The following is a 21,920-nucleotide window of genomic DNA, read 5'->3' as shown; positions in this document are numbered from 1 at the left end:
TCAACAGCAACATTAACATAACGAATGAGCTCAATAATTTCATTGAGAACTGCTTTTATTTTGTTGCACAAGTGATCTCGACTCCAGACTGAAACAGGATCACAACTGTCATGTTTAACAAAGAGGAGAAACGTGTCATTCTGGGGGGGTTAGGGGGGCTTCTTCAAGTCAGCTTCCGTCCGATTGAAATCATATCGCACAGTACCAACATTAAGACGTTCTAACTGTTACGCGTCTGAACGCCACGTTCGTTTAGAACCGCGTCGTCGGCCTTTTCCAGCAGTGATCTGCCTTCTTCCAAGTTGGCGGCTATCGATGATCGTCATGAACACAGTACTTAACGGCGCCGCGGGGCTAGCTGATAATTCGGCTAATGGACTGCAAAGAAGGAAACTCATCATCTTCCCGCGTGTGCAGTGTCTTATGGGAATTGAAGTCCTTTGGGGCTAGCACCTGTCTGCATTTGGGGCACACCTGGCAGTCCAGCTCGGCAGCGGCGTTAGCATTAGCATTAGCCGGCGTGCTTTGCATTTGCCATGCGTTTTTCTTGTTTTTGTTTTTCCTTCCTCCTCCCGTTCCGGATTGTTTCTCCAGAGCCTTGCAGTCTCCGTGCGCCGTCAGGAGTTCTTGCTGCTTGACGGTGTCCGGCAGAAGGACCAGAAGCTCGTTGAAGATGCGGTTGAAGTCGTCGCCCAGCAAGTCCTTGCAGCTTCGGTGATATTGGGCTGCGGAGAGGAGACCCTGGAAACGGATGGAGATCGTCAAGTGATGCAAGTCAAACGTCATTTAATATAGTCATAATCATACATTTCATTTCTAAGCGCCTTTCAAAACTCTCAAGGTCACTTTACAGTCACAGGATCAGTTTTTCTGTGGGTGAGCAGCGGCAGCCACACACGCCAGCGTTCACTCAACCCGGAAGTAACTCAAATAGATAGCAAGCAAGCTACCATTGAACAATACTAAGACGCCTGCTCACAATGAGACGTGACACGAGGAACTGACGTATAGTCCCTTGCAGAAACCTGTTCAAAAACCCAAACAGTACTTCCCATTATAATCAATGTAAAACATGTTAATCAGTTCCAAGCCTTGAAAACTTTTCTATTCGCGAATAGATAGCTAATAGCTAGCGAATAGATCAGGGGTCCCCAAACCCCGGGCCGTGGAACGATCAATCAATACCGGGCCACAGACTGGTACATGATATTTATTTGTTCTATTTATTAAATAAGTCAAGCTGTCTTTTATTTTTAAACATATTTTATTTTGAAATGACCGGAGTCTCCAAAGGGGAGAAAAAACGGATCAATCAATACCTGGCCGCAGACTGGTACGTGAGATTTAATTGATTTCCGTTTTATTTATTAAATAAGTCGAGCTTTTATTTTGAAATGACCAGATTGTCCACTGGGGAGAATGAAAAGGATGGGGACCGCTGATTTAAATTAGCTAGCTAGTAATAATAATAATAATCAATTTCATTTATAAGTGCCTATCAAAACTCTCAAGGTCACTTTACAGTCACAGGATCAGTTTTTCTGTGGGTGAGCAGCGGGAGCCACACGCGCCATCGTTCACTCAACCGGGAATAACTCAAATAGATCAAATTAGCTAGCTAGCGAATATATAACTAATAGCTAGCTAGTTAGTTAGACAGCTGATAGATAGCAGATAGATAGCTAGGTAGCCAGCAACGGTGACCCCGTTCAACTGGTTATGACTCAAATAGATCAAGTTAGCTAGCTAGCTAATAGATAACTAATGGATATTTATAATGTTATACTTACCTTTCAGTGTCATTTTTTATCATTTTATATTTCATATTATGTAGTCTTAAAACTCAACATTCTGTGGGTCCTAGAATTTGAGTGACAATGACAAAAACCCTGGCACTGGAGTGGACACGTTTTTGCATATCGTCTGGCAGTGAATGAGTTAATAGTAATACAAAAATAATAAAAACCGTACTCACCGTCATGTTTGATGACAATGGCGAAAATATGAAGAAATGTCGAGGAATGCGTCCGCCATTAAAAAAAAAAAAATGTTCATCTGTTTCTTCCTTTTTTTGTACTAGCGTCGACCATCTTGTCGTTAGCACGTCACAGCATATGCATAGTTTTTGCATTTTAGTGGCAGTTTTAATTATGATATAAAAATCGGACTATTCACATTGGTTGCACATTGAAATTTTAACACGTCACGTCGGACAGAAACTTCCAATATCTGCATGTGTCTAGTTGCAATCCCCCCCCCCCATAAATCCATTGTGCGAGTGTTTTTACACTCCACAGCATGGCACATTTTAACCCATATTTAAAGGACAACCGACGCCTCCGGACAAGTTGCGTCCATAATTTGTAAAATCACTTCAAATGACTTCCACTGAGCGTATTTTACAAAGATTCCACAGCATATAGCTATAGTTTACGTTTTAAGACTTGCGCTGAATATTCAGGAAGTCTTGTTTTTGAGTTGATGACGATTCCTGACGTGACGTCACGGAGAAACGCCCCTGACCGAGAAAGCGACACACAATGCATTTTGGGTACTTTGTTTGGTCTGAAAATGTTGTGTTGATGGCAAAATTAGAAGGAAAACACAAAAATAACGCAATGGTGAATCGTTTTGTGTTGCACCAAGACTACTATTTGATACTAGTTGACACAAATTCCCAGCAGACAAATCAGCTCATTTCAAACGGAGCTTGTGCGCCATCTTGTGCATTTTCTGGGACACTACATTGGAGTCCAAACGGCTCGCATTGATACGGAAGGACTTTAATCGATTGCAAACATTTATGATTTCCTCCTCAGAACTATTTGAATCATATTCATAACTGGATGAGTAACTAGAAAGCATCTTGTCCGAATCTGAAGCCATTGTTTAGATTCTAGAGCAAAGGGGAAGACGTCCTGGTGTGATGTCACGCACAAGGGGGCGGGACCTTCTGAAACTCGCAATTTCCGGGGTAATTTTGAAGTAATTTTGGGACACTTTAACTCATTTTTATTGGTGTTTTGCATTTGACTAAAAATATCAGCCTGCGTGTTTTGGGTATTTTAGATGCTATACGACGTTTTTCTGATGTCGGTTGTCCTTTAAATACCTTTTTTTTTCAGTTTAGCAAATCGTACGAAGACCTTCTTGGGAAATTCCGCGTCAGTACCTGTCTGAATTGCGCCGAATAGTTCTTGAACTGATTGAACTTGGACTCGTCGTCATGGAGGTACTTCCGGATGGATTGGATCAGCTCCATGTTTCTTTGATGGAAGTCCTCGGGAACCAGGTAATCGCTGGTTGATATTTTGGGGAGGCTGTCAATGGGGGAAAAAAAACGCAACTGTCAGACAACTGCAAATAAAGATGTGCGCAATTGCAGGGATGTCGTCAGGCTCGAAAGACGATTCTTATTTTCTACTAGCTGGACATATCGTTGGCTGTAGTTGGACAAGACGGGTCGCTAAAATAATTCTGTCACTTTCTATGCTAGTGTTGATATTCAACCCTCTGTTGCTGGAAGACTAAATCGAAGCCGCGTCGACGGCCAAGTTATACTTTTGCCTGTAAACATTTCAGCCACTTTGTTTCAAACAAACAGTAATTATTGGACACGGCTCTCTTTAACTCATTCACTGCTAGACAGACAGGGTTTTTGTCATTGTCACTCGAATTAAAGGACCCACAGAAAATGGAGTTTTAGGACCACGTGAACATTCAAAGCAGCGTTGGAAACCTTAGTCTATGTTCTTTCATCAGACAAAAAGAGTTAATTCCTAAATTATATGTGCCGGGAGTTATATGATCTTGAAATTAGGGCAGTTGTCCAAAATGCAATGCATACATATTGATTTATATAGTGCTTTAACAACAGCTGAAGCTGGAACAAAGCGCTAAAATGGAAAATAAAGGAAATGCTGGCCCCTTGTGGAATGGAAATAACATTGCCAGAGGTCTGGCCAGCGCTTTATCAGCCCCCAAACAAGACATAACAAAACCCAAACATATGCGGGAATGGCGCTCTACATCATATTTTCAGTTCATGAATAAATTGGTGAATGGCAGTGAATGAGTTAACCTCATTTCATTCATTGGTGTGACAATTGTTATTAGCTATCTATTAGCGAGCCAGCTTTCTATCTATTTCAGTTACTTCCGGGTTGAGTGAACGCTGGCGCGTGTGGCTGCCGCTGCTCACTGCAAAACATCTTGTGACTGTAAAGTGACCTTGAGAGTTTTGAAAGTCGTTTATAAATGAAATGTATTATGATTGTTATTATATGTAAAATGGGGAGGGGGGGCTTACAGGTTAACAGCCAGAGGAGGGTTCTCCACCACGTTGCTGTTGAGGGGGATCCCGGTGAAGCCTGGAGGGGGCTTGGTGGCCAAAAGTCCCAGGCCAGGCGGGGGTGGGGGCATCGACAAAGATGGGGTAGGAGTGGATGACTTTGTTGGGAAGGAGGTCTTGAAGCCTGCGGGACACAATGTAAGTGTTTTCCATACATAAGGCGCACCGCATTATCAGGGGCACCTTCAATTGAATGACATTTTAAAACATTTTCCATACATAAGCTGCACCGGATTATGAGGCGCATGGACAGCTTTTGAAAAAAAAAATGTTTTCTCTCAGATGTGCCTTATAGTGCAGAAAGAGTTACTTTTTAGCATGTGTGTATTTTTTTTAGGGGGGGTATCTTGTACTTCTTTTTAATCCAACATAAAAATACATGGCAGCACTGTTTAAACCAGGGGTGTCAAAGTCATTTTTTGCCGCGGGCCACATTGTAGTTCTGGTTTCCTCTCGAGGGCCGTTATGAATTTGGGGAACCCATTAGAATGTTTAAATCCCTTCAAATATTACATATAGAGCACACAGTAAATTAATGAATAACTCGTTTTCAAATCTGAAGTCAAGAATAATGACTTTTATTGTGGTTGACATCCAAAAATATGAAATTTTGGCTCAGATTTTAGCAATCATCATGGAATTTAACAAGTTTGATTTGCTTTCGCGGGCCGACAAAAATGATGTGGCGGGCCGGATTTGGCCCGCGGGCCTTGACTTTGACACCTGTGGTTTAAACAAAAAACAAATAAAACACACTAACACGGTTACCTGGTGGGGGCTTCTTCGACTTGAGGGCGGGGAAGTCTTCCTCTTGTTCCTCAAACGCATTCGAGTTAGCTTGCGACGAAGCTACGCCCGTCTCTTTACTAACGGCTGTTTTCTCATTGAAGCCATTCACCAATCGGCTCGGCGTTGTCGTCGCTGCGGCAGCAACGGCAGCAATGGCGGCGGGGGCGGGTTTGGTCCTGTTTTTTTCCGGCACATTCTCCTTCTGAGTTTCCACCAAAAGCGTCTTTGAGGGCGGCGGCGTCGCCGACGCCGATGAGTTGGATGAAGTCGTATTTTTTTGTTTTTTCTTTTTACTACCTTTCGCGGAGGGGAGGTCGGCGCTAGGCGGCGAAATGGGTACGTTGCCGTTCGCCGTCAAAGATTTGTCGCCGTTTCCTTTCACCGTCAGCAGAGATGAAATGTCAAGCATGGTGGGCACCGAGCGGAACCGCTGCTGCGTCATTCCGCCGCTTTCATCGTCGGAGGAAGGAGGCGAACATACGGGAGCGACTTTTAAATTCACCCCGACTTTCTTTTTTCTTCTTGACAATGACGAGGCGCTTGAATTCAAAAGTTGGGGGCCGGCGGATGCCGAGGAGGGTTGAGGAGGGGGAGGCCTGGAAGAAGGAACGGGGTGAGCCGGAACCGCCTGAGCGGACCATGCCGAGTTCTTGCCCGTCACCGATTTGGGGGGTCGGTTTTTGGACACAAGAGCGGGGAAATCCTCCTCTTGAAATGAAGACTTCTTGGGTTGGGCGGGATAAGATGGCGTCATGGGAGTTGGGACGTTAATGACTGACAGGCTGGGGAAGTCTTCTTCCTTGAGAGTTCTGGGATCTAAGGGAACCGCCGGTGAAGACGACTTGACACTGTAAACAGCAAAACATTTCAAGTCATTTCAATGTCGTGAGGTTGTTGTTGATACCTTGGCTTACGAACTTAATTGGTTCCCAGAAAAAGGCGAAACGTGTGTATCCCAAACATTAATTTCCCATAGGAAACCATTAAAATGAGAATAATCCGTTCCCAGGTCCATGAACCGGCTCGTTCGCGAACGACACATCGCTCATTGTGGCGCTCCGCGTGTTTCCCAAAAAATAGTTTGTATGCCAAGATTATATTCTCACGAATTTAACGTTCGTAAATTTGTTAGCTAACGCGTTGGTAAACTGAGGTATCACTGTATTGTTTTCTTACATTGCAGGCGGTGCAGCAGCTCCCAATACTGGAAAGTCATCCTCTTGCTCCATTGGATTTAAACTCCTCATTGTCCTTACTGCAAAAATGTTGCAATAAAAAAAAAAATAATCAAAATTAGTGCCAGTCCAAGATGGCGCCCGAAAAGGCAGCCGTCAGCAAGTGCTCTCATGAGCAACAAAATAACCCTCCAAAAATAACCCTGTGAATAAATAAATCAAATAATGCGGTAGACCTGGAGGTTTGCTTGTTGTTTTAATTGGCCCTGTCCGGGGATTTGGCTCTTCCGATTGGGTTCTGTCGGTTCTCTCCTCCCGATAATATTTGGGCGCGCTTCTCTCCAACGCAGCCAGTCGATCATCTTGTCGATGAATCGCCATGGAGGCTCGCATAGCGGCTGCCACCTCTCTGTCCTCTTCCTCACTGCATGTGAGACAAAACAACCCCACGAATGAGTGACATTTGGCCCGACAGCAACAAACGGGGCAAAAACAATTCAGGTCGCTCAGGTGACAGTTTCACGGCAACACAGCAGCTTAGTTAAAGGACAACCGACACCATTTTCTTTGTTTCCTGACATCAGAAAAACGTTTTATAGCATCTAAAATACCCAAAACACACAGGCTGATATTTTTAGTGAAATGAAAAACACCAATAAAAATGACTTAAAGTGTCCCAAAACTGCCTCAAAATGAGCTCGAAAACTGGGCAGATTAAGAAAGTCCCGTCCCCTTGTTCGTGATGTCACGCCAGGATACTCCTTCACAAACTGCCTTGCTCCAGAATCAAAACAATGGCTTCAGAGACTTCAGATTCAGAGAAGATGCTTTCTAGTTACTCATCCAGTTATGAATATGATTCAAATAGTTCTGAAGAGGAAAGCATAAATGTTTGCAATCGATTAAAGAAGTCCTTCCGTATCAATTCGAGCCGTCCGGACTCCAATGTAGCGCGCAACAAGATGGCGCCCAAGCTCCGTTGGAAATGGGCTGATTTGTGTGCAGGGAATTTGTGTCAACTAGTATCAAATAGTAGTCTTAGCGCAACATACAATGATTCACCAGCGCGTTATTTATGTAGATTTCCTTCTAATTTCGCCATCAACACGGATCAACACGATGTTTTCAGACCAAACAAAGTACCCAAACTGCATTGTGTGTCGTTTTCGCTGTTACGGGCGTTCCTTCCGTGACGTGACGTCAGGCATCGTCATCAACTCGAAAACAAGACTTCCTGAATATTCAGTGCGAGTCTTAAAACGCAGCTATATGCGTTGGAATCTTTGTAAAATACGCTCAGTAGAAGTCATTTGAAATGATTTTACAAATTATGGACGCAACTTGTCCGCAGGTGTCGGTTGTCCTTTAAGACTCACCGAGAGTACCGCCAGCTCTTCTGTCCCAACTGCGATCTTCCCCTTCCTGTTCGCTGGTGACGACCTTCCTCGTAGTCGTCCCCGGTGACCATCCCTGACAGAAAACAAAACACTCCCGTTCGACTTGGCAACCTTACCTATCGATGCCTTGCGGTGTCAAACCTTCATTTCTCCTGTGTTGCCTTGGAGCCAAGTTGAACTGAAGGTCGATTTGGCGGTTTTGCCGGGCCTCGGCACGACTCTTGCTGTGCGCCGACGCCTTGTGTGCCTTGTAGTCGATTTCGGTGCGGAAAGCGTGGGTGAACTGCTCCGTGGCGCAGAGGCCTTCTTCACAAAGATAGTGGCATTCTCGGAAGTGCTCGCTCAAGTACGGGTAATCGCTGTGAAGGTAACATTTTGGAAGTTTAAATCAACGCCTTTTATATAATAATACATTTCATTTATAAGCGCCTTTCAAAACTCTCAAGGTCACTTTACAGTCACAGGATAACTTTTTCAGTGGGTGAGCAGTGGCAGCCACATACGCCAGCGTTCACTCAACCCGGAATAACTCAAATAGATAGGAAGCTAACTAGCTAGCAAACAGCTAGCTAATAGATAGATAGCCAGATAGATAGCTAGCTAGATAGCCAGCTAGCCAGCCAGATAGCTAATAGACAGCAAATAGATAGCAAGCTGGGTAGCCAGCTAGGTAGCCAGCTAGATAGCCAGCTAGATAGCCAGCCAGATAGCTAGATGGTCAACTAGATAGCTAATAGACAGTAAACAGATAGCTAGCTAGGTAGCCAGATAGCTAATAGACAGCAAATAGATAGCAAGCCGTATAGCCAGCAAGGTAGCCAGCTAGATAGCTAATAGATAGCTCGCTAGCATTTGTCACAAAAAAGTCAGTACAAATTTGCACACTTCTATGCCATCCACCTGTAATATTCTTGCGAGCCGTCAGCGTCGCAGAAATGACAGAAGTAGTGGTCCTTTCTTAAGTGTTTGAGCAGCTCGTCGTTGTCGAGGTAACGGTCGTCGCAGAATTTACACAGGGGGTGTCCCCTGTGGCTGGTGTCATCCGGGTCTCCGTGAGCTCGATGGCGTGCCAGTTCTTTACGGTTGTACCACTTGCGCTCATAGGAAAAGATCTGGAGGAAGTATTGGATTGATACCATTTTTACACCATAATGTAGGGGTTTGGGTTAATGACAAAAAAAAGACAATTTTTGCAATTAAAAAACAACTAATTAATTTCTTCATTTGCCAAATTAATTTTTAAACAAAATATAGCATGTTTGGAACAAAAATATATCTTAGGTTTTCAGCAAAAACATTTTTTTGCACTAAAATGATCTTCGTCAGATCAGTTGACAATTTGTTTTAATTTCCCCCTTAAAAAAGTCATAGTAGGCCGTACATTATTTGAAATGATGAAAAAACGTATACAATACGGGGAAACGTATAAATTGACAGGTACGCGTGTCCCTGATACACTGCTGAAAAGGACACTTTGATCGTCTCCTCTTTCATCTAGAACTGCTTCATCACACAAAGAGGGTACAGAAAGTGCTGAAGAATAAATGACTGTCTTTGTGTTGTCATATTATTTGCTATTATTATTATTATTTTACTTTATGTTACTTCCGGGTTGAGTGAACGCTGGCAGGTGTGGCTGCCGCTGCTCACCCGTATAAAAAATACCCTGTGACTGTAAAGTGTCCTTGAGAGTTTATAAATGAAATGTATTATTATTATTATAATTTAAACAGCAACTTCTCCTAAACATCATAATGTACCTTTAAAATAATAATAAAAATAAAAATACATTTCATTTATAAGCGCCTTTCAAAACTCTCAAGGTCACTTTACAGTCACAAAATCGGTTTTTCTAAGGGTGAGCAGCGGCAGCCACATGCGCCAGCATTCACTCAACCCGGAAGTAACTCAAATAGATAGAAAGCTAGCTAGCTAACTAGTTCCATAGCCACATAACTAATAAATAGCCAGTTACGTCTCTCAGTGGCGAAATCTACATTTCACAGCAGCAAAGTTATGAAAGGAAGAGGAAAGGAAAGAAAGAAGTAGAAAATACAGGAGCCCCTGGAAAGGTAGCCACTCTCGCGGTGCCACCGTGAAGTAAAAAATAAACGAAAAAATGATCACACTACCTTCAGATGTTTTGTGCACAGTTTGCAACAAAAGAGCTCATGTTGCTTCCTCATGTGCTGCTCCAACTCCACAAACTTGGAGAAGATCTTAGCTTCGGCACAGCAGGGACATTGGGATAACAGCAAGTGCCTGAGTACATATGGAGATTGAAATAAACCACCATTTGGTGGTAAAAAATAAAAATAATAATAAAATAAAAATAATTATAAATATAATCATAAAAACGGTAATAAAAATAATTTAACAAATAATAAAATATAATTATTTTTTAAAATAATAAAATAACAAAAATAAATAATAATAATAAAAAATAATAAACAATAAATAAACAATAACAATAATTACAATAATAAATAGTAATAGTAATAATACACATCATTATCAGCCTTAAAAGAACACAAGTTACCTGTACTCAGCATGGATCTTTTCATCACCAAAATAGATGTCAGTCTTTTTGTCACAGGGGAAGTGCTGATGTGGCAGAGAAGAAAATGCCTTCGCAGATTTCACAAATACCACCTGTGAATAACATCAAATACCTTTAACATTAATCTTTGAAACATTTTTTGGGACATGGAAAAAGAAGATTCTGATGTTGTTCCTGGAAATGCACAGACCTGGCTAGTTCAGGAATATTCTGAAAAGGGAACGTTTTTCATACACACACAAAGTGTAGGGCAAGGGGCTAATCTTTTAAAAGGACTAAGGGCCTACCTTTATTTTATGTAACGCTAAGTGTAACTCTTGAGTTCTGGATTCGAAGTAAAGTTACATATCACACTGGAAATTATAGCACGCATTATCGTAACGGAAGTTTGGATGGTTTAAAGTCCGAGAAAGGAAGACTAGAGTGACGGGTAGATTAACCATTAACACACAAACCAGCCGGGTATATTCGTGATATAGCGAACATTATTTATAGCTATAATAAAAATACACAAGCAGAGATTATCTTAAAAGAAGCCCGTTTGGCTAGCGGTGTCGCCTTTAATGCACTACAAGCAGCTAGTAACTAGCAGGCAAACAAAATGAATGACTCTTGAATGTTGTAATAATAAATTACATATTAACAACGTAAACGGTGTATTATTCTTTCACTAGATGTATCTGATACCAGTCTGGGTTTTTATGGTCATTTTTAAACGTATATTTTAAAATATTCCCTGGCAGGATGTCGAGGCCTAGCTAGCATAGCCAAGCGGCATCCTCGGGCTACAGTAGTGTGAATATCCGCACCTTGTCCAGCTCCTCGCGGCAGACGGCGCAGTACTTCTGCTCGCATAGCACTCGCATTTTGGTGGAGCAGCGATAACACACCGGGTGGTCACATTTTCCGAAGGCAAAGATGTCGATATCTTGGCAGCACAGAACACAGTGCTTCTCTGTTTCCTTGAGGTTTGTGGAATCCATAGTCGAGTAAAAAAAGGGGAGATTTGCCGAATGGGTCCTAGCCGCTGACACTTGGTGCTTACGTAATTGTGAAAGTCTAATGACGTGACACGCAACGCTTTTTTTCTCCTTTTGATCTACATGTCATGTGGATGAAGTTTTGCCCGTCCCATATTCGGTGCCTTGAGCTAGCATGTTTTATGTGAATCTGCGTACGGTATTCCACGTGGGCGACAACATGCGGACTGCGCCTTCATCCGGAGTTGAGTAATACGCCTTTATACAACTGGTCAAACAAATATGACGTAGCGGCTCTGAATTCATGACAGTGATCCCTCGCTACTTCGCGGTTCACTTATGACGGTTTCAATGCATCGCGGATGTTTTTTAGGAAAAAAAAAACGCTAAGAAAAAAAAATGCAGAATATTCAGAGGTTTTGAACATGGCTGTAGCTTGATTGGTTCCTAGCGCTGACATCATCCAATGAGAGCACTGATATACCATGATATACAGCCATGTGGATTGTATTGTGTTGTATTGTATAAAAACCCTCCCCTCTGTCTTCTACTACAGTATTTGCTATCTATTGGCTATCTGGCTGGCTAGTTTGCTATATGGCTAGCTATCTATTCACTATATAGCAGGCTGGCTATTTAGCTGACTGGCTATCTAGCTAGGTATCTGTTGGCTCACGATTGGCCGACTAGGTAGCTTTCTATCTAATTGAGTTACTTCTGGGTTGAGTGAAGTGTGGCTGCCGCTGCTCACCTGCAGAAAAAAAAGTTATCCTGGGACTTTAAAGTGACCTTGAGAGTTTTGAAAGGTGTTTAGAAATTAAATGTAAAACAATAATAATAATAATAATAATAATACAGTTTAAGCTCTACTTGACTGATTTTCGTCTATTGCGAGTGGTCCAGGTCCCCATTAACCGTGAAAAACGACTATAATTACTGTAATTTGAATCCATTCAATTGCGTATGTAACAAAATGGATACCATTGCAAAAAAGTTAAACATTGATGTCATATATTTAAAATGTTATTACATTGCATTTCCCCCATTTTACACAAGTAATGTATTCTAGGTAATAAAATCCACACATGATGATGGCTCAGACAAAGACAGCCACCACCCAAAAAAACCTTATTCTTAAATCAATATTGCAATTCTTCACAGTTTTAGCATGTGCCGCAGGTATATTTTGTGTAGTTTTAAGGCTTAGAAAATTAGAAAGTAGAAAATGATATTTTATGGGAACGGATTTTTCTCATTTTAATGGTTTCCTATGGGAAATTAATTTTTGGGATACACACTTTTCACCTTACACACTGTGCCTAGCAACCAATTAAGTTCGTAAGCCAAGGTATCACTGTAATATGATCTATGACATCTTCCTAACGGGCGTGTTTGTGGCGTCTGCTCAATCCCATGACTCTGAAGGTGTAGCTGGCAATTTTCTCATAGAGAAGAAACATGAGGGCGGCAGTCAACACTGTCTGCAACAACTTGGCCTCCAGGCCTTTAAACAGACCCAATATGCCAAATTTCCTAGGGGAGAAGATACGAAAATAGAGGAGAAAAGAAAGCCTCTTGTCAAACAAGTCTTTCAGTACACACCAAACCGAAGCCGTTTGCATGATGAAACAATCTAACGTGGTCGTCATGTATTAATTGTGTCGTTTGAAATACATATTGCATATTACCATGAGACATTTTCAGCTTAAGTCAATAGCGCACCTACCTCACTCTGTTGACAAGCATATACTTGACTGTCATGACATTGGACGTCAACGTTGAATTGCTCGTTGACTTGTTGAACTGACCAAACTGCAAAAAAATAAACAGAAATGTGTCAATTTGTGGGCGAGCAGTGGCAGCCACGCGCGCCAGCGTTCACTCAACCCTGAAGTAACTCAAATAGATAGAAACCCAGCAAGCTAGCCAATAGATAGCTAATAACTAGCTAGCTAGATAGCCAGCCATATCGCTATATAGCTAATAGCTAGCCAGCTAGATAGCTGGCCAGGAGCTATGTGTCAGATGTTTGGTATCCTAGGGACAGGAAGCTATAAATCCATAACTGTGCTAACCAGTATTAGCATGTAGCCACACTGAGCAAACAGCTGCTGCTATAGGTGATAACACTAACATTTATTAACTTTTTTATATATGGTCCATCGATGAAAAGGTTTCTTCAGCCGTCATCTGTACTTCTCTGAAGGTGTCGGACGTTTCGCTCCTCATCCGAAAAGCTTCGTCAACGAACTAAAATATTGCTGGTAGCTCTGGCCCTTTATATATATATCCCTACTGTCCAGAGGTGCCAGACCTCTGCTATGATGGGTCCTTGCTCTCAGGTTGGGGGGGAGCAGAGGACCATTTCCTGTGGCTACACTGATTACTTCTATTGTCCATTCAACTTGTCTTTGGCTATTAGACGCTCCATTGTTATTTTTTTGTCTGTTCACAAGGTCTAATTAAATGTGAAGGGTAAAAAAAGCCATGGCGGCATGCAGAAGACTTACCCTGAGAATGGACTGGATAGTTTGCAGCGGGTAAGTCATAGTGGTGGCAACCGCTTTGGCCACTGCGCCGATGATGAAAACCTCAAATGTTCCAAGCTGAGGGGAAAATAAAAGTGTGGTGTTGATTATTATAATAATCATACATTTCATTTATGAGCGCCTTTCAAAACTCTCAAGGTCACTTTGCAGTCACAGGATTAGTTTTCCCGTGGGTGAGCAGCGGCAGCCACATGCGCCAGCGTTCACTCCACCCAGAAGTAACTCAAATAGATAGAAAGCTACCTAGCCAGCTAACAGATAGCTAATAGATCGGCAGCTAGACAGTTAGCTAACTAGCTAGGTAGCTATATAGCTAATAAATAGCCAGCTACATAGCTAGCTAGCCAGATAGCTAATAGATAGCAAATACATAGCAAATGGATTATGTGGTCCTAAAACTCAATATTTTTTTGGGTCCTGCAATTGGAGTGACAATGACAAAAACCCTGGCACCGGAGTGGACACATTTTTTTGCACATCGTCTGCTTAACCTTGTTCCTTACCTCTCTGGGAACTCCGTGCCTCAGTTGCCTCTTCAGACCTTCATAAATCACAAACTGGATGGCAGGGTTGAGGACCAAAAGTAGTGAGGGAAAGGTGCCGCTCCACAGTGCCCAGACGCCTTCGTCGCGACTGATTTGCACAAATGCATCTGCCAAAATAGATCAATAAAAATCAATCGGTGAGCGGAGAATGGAGGATCAATAACAAAACGGGATATGATCAGCTTACCCCAAATACCGCGATAGTTCGTGGTTTTAATATCGGTGTTGTGAAATTTGGAGCCTTGAAGCTTCAGTCGCGTGTTGACGACCCACAACGGAGCGGTTACCAGGACATTGATAACACCTGAGGGAAGAAAAATTAGAAATGAAATGTACCCTTTGTGACAAGATCATTGTGTATTGATCCCGATATCGATAAAGTCAAAAATATGAAATGTTTTGCAGCTATTACGATTGAACGCACCACCTGGTATACAGCATAAAATTTCTCTTTATTCCCCACCATCAAGTTCAGCTTTACGAATGTCATTAATAATAATAATAATAATAATAATAATAATAATAATAGTAAATAATAATAGTAAATAATAATAATAATAAATAAATATATACTAATAATAGTAATAGTCAATAATAATAATAATAATAATAATAATAGTAAATAATAATAAATAATAATAGTAAATAATAATAATAATAATAATAATAATAATAATAAATAATGATAATAATAATACATTTTATTTCAAGTGCCTTTCAAAGCTCTCAAGGGCGACAAAAAGCATTGATTCAATACAATTATGAATAGAATACAATAAAAAAAATACAATTATAAATAGAAACAAGGGATAGAGCTACACAGAAAATGCAATTTTAAATAGGTGTGTTTTGAGATTGGATTTGAAGGTGGGAAGAGAATCATGGAAAAAAAGGGAAATGCTGTCCCCTCATGGAAAAGCAAAAAAAATTGCCAGAGGGCTGACCAGCGCTTTATCAACACCCAAGCATGAAAAAAAAAAAAAAAAAAAAAGAACCCGAACAAATTCGGGAATGGCGCTCTACGTCATATTTTCAATTCCCGAATAAATGATCAGATTCCAAAACGGAGCGTGTTACCTGCTACGATCCCAGCCAGCAAGTCAGTGCGAGGTACTGACTGACGTCCCTTCAGCCAGTTGGCCTTCAGGCTGTGAAAGCAGTAGAAGTAGACAAAATTGGAGCAGCACAGGCTGCAAATGACAGGGAACCAACCTCTGTATGGAGCTCGCCTGCCAAAAGGGGACAAAGCACACCAATACGGGATATTTGCCTCATGTGCTTTTTTTATGCCAATTTAAATGCACTTTAATATGATATTAGAAATCGTTCTGAATTGTTATTGAACATTTGAGTCACTCACAAGCCTTCTTCCTTGATGATTTCAGCGAGAATGGCTGGAGTTGACGTAGCCTTCCTCTTTTCATCCACTTCAAAACACAAACATACGTTAGTATAAAAAAAAGTATAAAAACAATATTTATTAACATAAATCATTGATGCAGTTAAGACGTTTTTTTTACCTTGAAGCCTCAGTCTGGCAGTATCAAGAGGGAAGAATACGGTCATGGCTGTGACACTCCCCTAAAAACAAGTTACGGTAAGTGTAAAGGAAATCGCCGGAGTCTTGTTCATATTATATTAATAAAAACCCATATAATCAACGTCATTCTTTAAATGGCCCATGTATATATTTTTATTTCCTGTATATGATAGTTGTTAAACGCTTTATTAAAGCTTCACCTGTTGTGAAAGCGCGAAATAAACCAATGTATTGTAAACGATGAATTTGTACAAGCAAAAATGCAGCTCCGTAACGTAAACGTACGTCGCTCAGAGTAAAATTAAATCCTAATTTAAACAAAAATATCAAGTAAAATGCCTCGCGTCGTGTCGCTATAGAACAGTTTTTAATGTAGATGACAGTTTTGCATCATTACGATCCGATGGACGTAATCAAGCTAACTTACCATTGCTCCAGACACAGCATGCACCAAACCTTCAAACGACAAAACCTCAAAACTCATATTTATCAAATTACAACAACAACAAAAAACAAGTATAATTAAAAACCAAGGTTAACGCTTCAGTCTCAGTCCGAAATTTGGAGTAAAAGCGATCCTCTGCACTTTACAACTGCAGCTTGGTGACAAGTATCCTCGAGTCCAGATGCATTGTGGGTAATGTAGTGCTACGTGACTGGAAGAACTCGCTGGAGAAAAATCGTTTTTGTTTACATGATTAAATTAACATTGAGCCCGTGGTTGAATTATACACTATATTTTGTAGATACAAAGTACCATTTTACTCGCATTTCAATGGTGGAAAAATATTTGGCGAGCATGTTTACAGATATTTTCCTTATGTTTAATGAGCGCACTTTTCGTTTGTCATCATGCTAATAGCTAATTAAGAAAAATAGGTCTTGTTGAATATTGATGGCATTTAGACTGCGTGTGAAAAATAAATGCTTGACATAAATAAATAAAACGAACGCCTTGTACATAATAATACAGTGATACCTTGGCTTACGAACTTAATTGGTTCCCAGAGTGTGTAAAGTGGAAACGGTGTATCCCAAAAATTAATTTCCCATAGGAAACCATTAAAATGAGAATAATGCGTTCCCAGGTTCCCATAAAACATAATTTTCTACTTTATAATTTTCTAAGCCTTAAAATGACACAAAATACACCTTATTTTATGTATAATAAATGTTCTATGGTGATGGTCATTGATGGCTTGATGGAATGGGGAGGGGGGAGGTCGGAGGGAGGGAATTGCTGTTTGGAAGGAAAGTCACATTCCATAAGGACTGTAATTAAAGAAATAAACTGTACTATATAATAAAGTCATTTTCTTTACCTTTGTGATGGTCGATGATGACTTGATGAAATGGAGTGACCGGTTTCATCAGCATTAAACACTTGATGAGGAACGTAGCCTTCTTCTTTCACCATCTTGAGAAATAATCCCTTGTGGGTGCTTTCTCTGCCATAATTTTACCTAGTTCCTCATCAATTGTCTTCTGTTTAGCTGGGTTGATAGCTTTTTGCATCAAGTGTACAGATGGCTTATGCGGGTTTTTTGTGCATCCCCTCACTGCTGTGTTCTTGACCAATCACGTGGCTTTAACCGACTATTGGGGGCGGGGAATCGAGGACCAAAACAAGCCGGCTGCCATTTTCTTGTTAAGAGAACGGGCTCGTTTGCAAACGACACATCACTCATTGTGGCAGCTCCGTGTGTGTCCCGAAAAATAGTTGGTATACCAAGGTAAAATTTTCATAAATGTAACGTTCATAAAACGAAAAGTTCGTAAGGCAAGGGGTTCGTAAACCAAGGTATCACTATATTATGAAACACCAACCCATTCTCTGAGCCACTCTTCACACTGTTTCGTCTGCTCCTCACTCTCCTCTTTCCTACTTTTCTCCTTCTGTTTCACTTGATCTCTCCCCCTCTCCTTCCATTGTCTTCTCTCCTCCATCCTTTGGTCCAGCAGGGCGTCCACGGTGGCTTTCAGGGGTCGTAAGGAGCGTTGTGGGACCCACTTCGGATCCACCGAGGGCAAAAAGGGTCTCCCGCGTCCACAAAAATGGGTTCAGGTTCCAGTGGGATGTGGAGGAAGTGGGCGTGAAGCATCATGCGGAAAGGCCCATCATCGGTTCCTGAGCTGTAGGTGAAATCCCCCACGATGGGGTGGCCTATCGCACTGCAGTGGACCCTTAACTGGTGCGTCCGACCTGGTGCGCACATGGGTGGGTATTATTGTGAAACCGCTATTAGCAGGTGCATTAGGAAACTTTACGAAATTCACAAAGTAGCAGCAGTTCTTTTGCATTTTTACCTGTCAAAGGCTGCAGGAGCACCTTGGTGACAGGTTCAGCATCATACAGGCCGTACTCCAACACCGTCAACGCAGTCTGGCATGGTTTGGAATTCTCACAACCTGACAAGCAAATATGTTAAGAAAACATGAAAGATAATAATAATAATAATAATAATAATAATAATAATAATAATAATACATTTCATTTCCAAGCGCCTTTCAAAACTCTCAAGGTCACTTTCCAGTTACAGGATAAGTTTTCTGTGGGTGAGCAGCGGCAGCCACACGCACCAGCGTTCACTCAACCCGGAATAACTTAAATAGATAGAAAGTTAGCTAGCTAGCTAATAGATAACTAATAGATAGCCTGATAGTTAGTTAGATAGATAATAGATAGCTAGATAGCCAGCTAGATAGATAGCTAGATAGCCAGCTAGGTAGCTAGATAGCTCAAGTGAGCACATCAGGGACGTAATAATAATAATAATAATAATAATAATAATAATAATATTTATAAGCACCTCCCAAAACTCTCAAGGGAACTTAGTCCCAAATTTGCAATCTACAGCAGCAAAATTAAAAGGAGTGAGGGAGTATTAAAGAAAAAAAGTTTAATAATAATAATAATAATGCTAGCTAGCTAATAGATAGCAAATACTTTAATAGCCAGATAGCCAACAGCTAGCCAGCTAGACAGTTTACAACCAGCCAGCAAGACAGCTAATGGCTAGCCAGCTAGCTAACGGAAAGCTAATAAATGGCCAGATGGTCAACAGCCAGCCAGCGAGACAGCTAACAGCCCGCTAGATAGCTAATAGCTAGGCTTTCTGATTCTAATTTTATAGCTTTTCTGACGACAGATATACAGAAAGTAGCGACATCTAGTGGACAAGATACAGTGTCAATATAATTTGTTTGATAGATTTTCTCCATTAGCTTCCACATAAATAATAATAATAATAATAATAATAATAATAATAATAATAATAATAATAATAATAATAATAATAACATTTCATTTATAAGCGCCTTTCAAAACTCTCAAGGACACTTTCCAGTAACAGGATATTTTTTCTGCGTGTGAGCAGCGGCAGCCACACAACGTAATCTAATCCATTTTATTTATTTTTAAGCGCCTTTCAATATCTTCTACATCTTCCAAGCATACCTTCCGTTCCCTCAATACACATCATATGCGTTTTTCCCTCCGACGTGTTCTTGCCGATGGAAAAATCAAGGTTTTGTATCTCTTCTTCCACCAATCCGCGAACCTGCAAACAATGAGACGCATGCAAACATACGCGGATACAAAATGTGATGTTTAACGAGTATTTGAATTGCCTGCGTACAAGAGCGAGGTAGGCTTTGGTGACAGTGCGTTCCTTGAAACAGCGATAGGCCAAGCCAGCTGCCGTCTTATTGAGCGCCACACATAAGGCGCCGCTGGTTGAGAAATCCAACTGGTGGCAGAATCTGGTGTGAAAAAAGGCACAGGATAAAGTTCATCCACAACCATTTTTATTTGTTTGCGCCTCTTTTATGGTTACAGTGGGCCACTTTTACATTTGGAAGAATATACTGTACCTAAGCTGTCTAGCAGGCTATCTATTAACTATTTATTTGCTATCTAGCTAGCTATTAGCTGTCTAGCTGACTGGCTGTAAACTGTCTAACTGGCTAGCTGTTGGCTATATGGCTATCTAATGGCTATCTATTAGCTGTCGAGCTGACTGGTGGTAAACTGGCTAGCTGGCTATCTATTAACTATTTATTTGCTATCTATTAGCTAGCTAGCTAGCCATTAACTGTCTAGCTGACTGGCTGTGAACTGGCTAGCTGGCTATCGATTAACTATTTGCTATCTATTAGCTAGTTAGCTATTAGCTGACTGGCTGTTGGCTATCTGGCTATCTATTAGTTATTTATTAGCTATCCATTAGCTAGCTGGCTAGCCATTGGCTGTCTAGCTGTAAACTGGCTAGCTGGCTATCTATTAACTACTTGCTATCTATTGGCTGTCTAGCTAACTGGCTGTAAGCTGGCTAGCTGTTGGCTATCTATTAACTATTTAATGGCTATCTATTAACTATTTATTTGCTATCTAGTAGCTAGATAGGTAGCTATTAGCTGTCTACCCGACTGGCTGTAAACTGGCTATCTATTAACTATTTGCTATCTATTAGCTAGCTAGCTATCTATTAGCTGTCTAGCTGACTGGCTGTAAAATGGCTAGCTGGCTATCTATTAACTATTTATTTGCTATCTATTAGCTGTCTAGCTGACTGGCTGTAAACTGGCGAGCTGTTGTCTATCTGACTATCTATTAGCTATTTATTAGCTATCCATTAGCTAGCTGGCTAGCCATTAGCTGGGTGGCTGTAAGCTGTCGAGCTGGCTTGCTGTTAACTATCTGGCTATCTATTAACTATTTGCTATCCATTAGCTAGCTAGCTAGCTTTCTATCTATTTGAGTTACTTTGGGGTTGAGTGAACGCTGGTGCGTGTGGCTGTCGCTGCTCACCCACAGAAAAACGTATCCTGTGACTGTCAAGTGACCTTGAGAGTTTTAAGAGCATTTTTATTTGTTTGCAGCTCCTTTATGGTTACAGTGAGGCCGCCTTTACATTTGGAAGAATATACCTGAATCCATAGTAGGTGTTGGGATCTACTAGATGAGGAAAGCGGTGGCGAAGTTGAGCCTGCACTGTGTTTTTTTCATACCACATTTTACTATCAATGCGGATGTCCCAGTGCTTGTCCACCACGATGTAATCGTCACTCTGAAAGAGCACGCAAAGTCTCTCCACACTGGCCGGTTCCATTGGGTGTTACAAAACACACCCTGCAAACACATCTTTTGATTAGAATAATTGTATTTACCCATGTAAGGTTGACACATTACCCACTATTGAATAGTTATTCTTGTTTTGTGTTGTTAATATGGAGGTAGATATTGGGGGGATGTTTCAGTTGTTTGTGTGACACTGATTTGTATTTTTATTACTTGTGTTCCAGAAGAATCACCACATTGTAGGTGATAGTGATGGGAATTCCGGCTATAGAGGACAAAAATGTCAGCTCCCATTTCCGGCTCCTTGTTAGGAACCGGCTCTCTTCGTCCACTTTAGAGATTCGCCTCTAAGAACCATCTCGTTCGCGAACGACACATAACTAGTAGGTTAGCATGCCTGCCACGCAGTTGAAAGATTCTGGGTTCGAATTTTAGCGAAATAATTTCCCTCAAATGAGATCGATTAGCAGGGAGCTGATTTTATAAAAAATCTAAATGGAATAGATCCTAAATAAATACTTTTTACAAGACTCGTATTTATCTTTTTATTGTGTCAAAGTGCCCAAATGAAAATGAATCGAACACTCAATACATTTCACAGCAGAATCAATTGGTAGCAAGTATGAGCTAACACCGTGTGCTAAACTAACACCGATTATGTTTCGCAGACTAAACACCACGTGCTGATTAATCACAGCCACACACACTCAAGTTAATATTTTTTCATACATACCAAATTTGAAATCCTCAAGTCATGTTTTCCTGAGCTCGACGTCCGTCGTACTTCCGCTTGTGACTCGAACATCACGTGACCGAGCGACGAAGCGTCATCGACCGTACCGGAAACTAATAATTTCTAAAACAAATCGCTTAAATGTCTCCAAAAGATAAAACTGAATTTTTATTAAATAATTTCAAATTGTCTTTCAGCTTCCTTTCATGACTTATCCCCTA

The 21,920-nt window shown here is 41.0% G+C and overlaps 3 protein-coding genes and 1 long non-coding RNA gene across 4 annotated transcripts in view; 1 reads left to right on the top strand and 3 right to left on the bottom strand.

Moving 5' to 3' along the window:
* LOC148885189 (uncharacterized) overlaps nt 1-21,920 on the top strand; it is a 169,803-nt gene that overhangs the window by 57,307 nt on the left and 90,576 nt on the right. The gene's annotated exons all lie outside the window — the stretch shown is intronic.
* znf598 (zinc finger protein 598) lies at nt 38-11,498 on the bottom strand. The gene is made up of 12 exons (XM_089019192.1): nt 11,082-11,498; nt 10,252-10,364; nt 9,845-9,974; nt 8,613-8,824; nt 7,854-8,071; nt 7,692-7,785; nt 6,552-6,739; nt 6,317-6,395; nt 5,120-5,988; nt 4,310-4,475; nt 3,173-3,320; nt 38-741 (listed from the first exon to the last, which is right to left on the bottom strand). Exons 1-12 carry the CDS (start codon nt 11,253-11,255, stop codon nt 355-357), a joined length of 2,778 nt encoding a protein of 925 aa, XP_088875318.1. The 5' UTR covers nt 11,256-11,498; the 3' UTR covers nt 38-354.
* Nucleotides 12,247-16,454, bottom strand: slc25a17 (solute carrier family 25 member 17). Its single transcript, XM_089018678.1, has 9 exons — nt 16,314-16,454; nt 15,867-15,927; nt 15,707-15,773; nt 15,424-15,575; nt 14,534-14,650; nt 14,305-14,453; nt 13,763-13,858; nt 12,979-13,064; nt 12,247-12,785 (listed from the first exon to the last, which is right to left on the bottom strand). The coding sequence occupies exons 1-9, from the start codon at nt 16,368-16,370 to the stop codon at nt 12,632-12,634; spliced, it is 939 nt and encodes a 312-aa protein (XP_088874804.1). The 5' UTR covers nt 16,371-16,454; the 3' UTR covers nt 12,247-12,631.
* On the bottom strand, nt 17,696-21,789 carry rpusd1 (RNA pseudouridine synthase domain containing 1). The gene is given in 7 exon segments (XM_089018679.1): nt 17,696-17,916; nt 17,919-18,089; nt 18,194-18,295; nt 19,344-19,446; nt 19,525-19,648; nt 20,816-21,017; nt 21,700-21,789. Coding segments are annotated over 6 exon segments (900 nt in total). The 5' UTR covers nt 20,998-21,017; nt 21,700-21,789; the 3' UTR covers nt 17,696-17,698.

This window comes from Hippocampus bargibanti, linkage group LG17 (genome assembly GCF_051943395.1).
Source record: "Hippocampus bargibanti isolate YZ-2025 linkage group LG17, ASM5194339v1, whole genome shotgun sequence".
Lineage (NCBI taxonomy): Eukaryota > Metazoa > Chordata > Actinopteri > Syngnathiformes > Syngnathidae > Hippocampus > Hippocampus bargibanti.
This window is presented reverse-complemented; position numbering and strand designations above follow the sequence as displayed.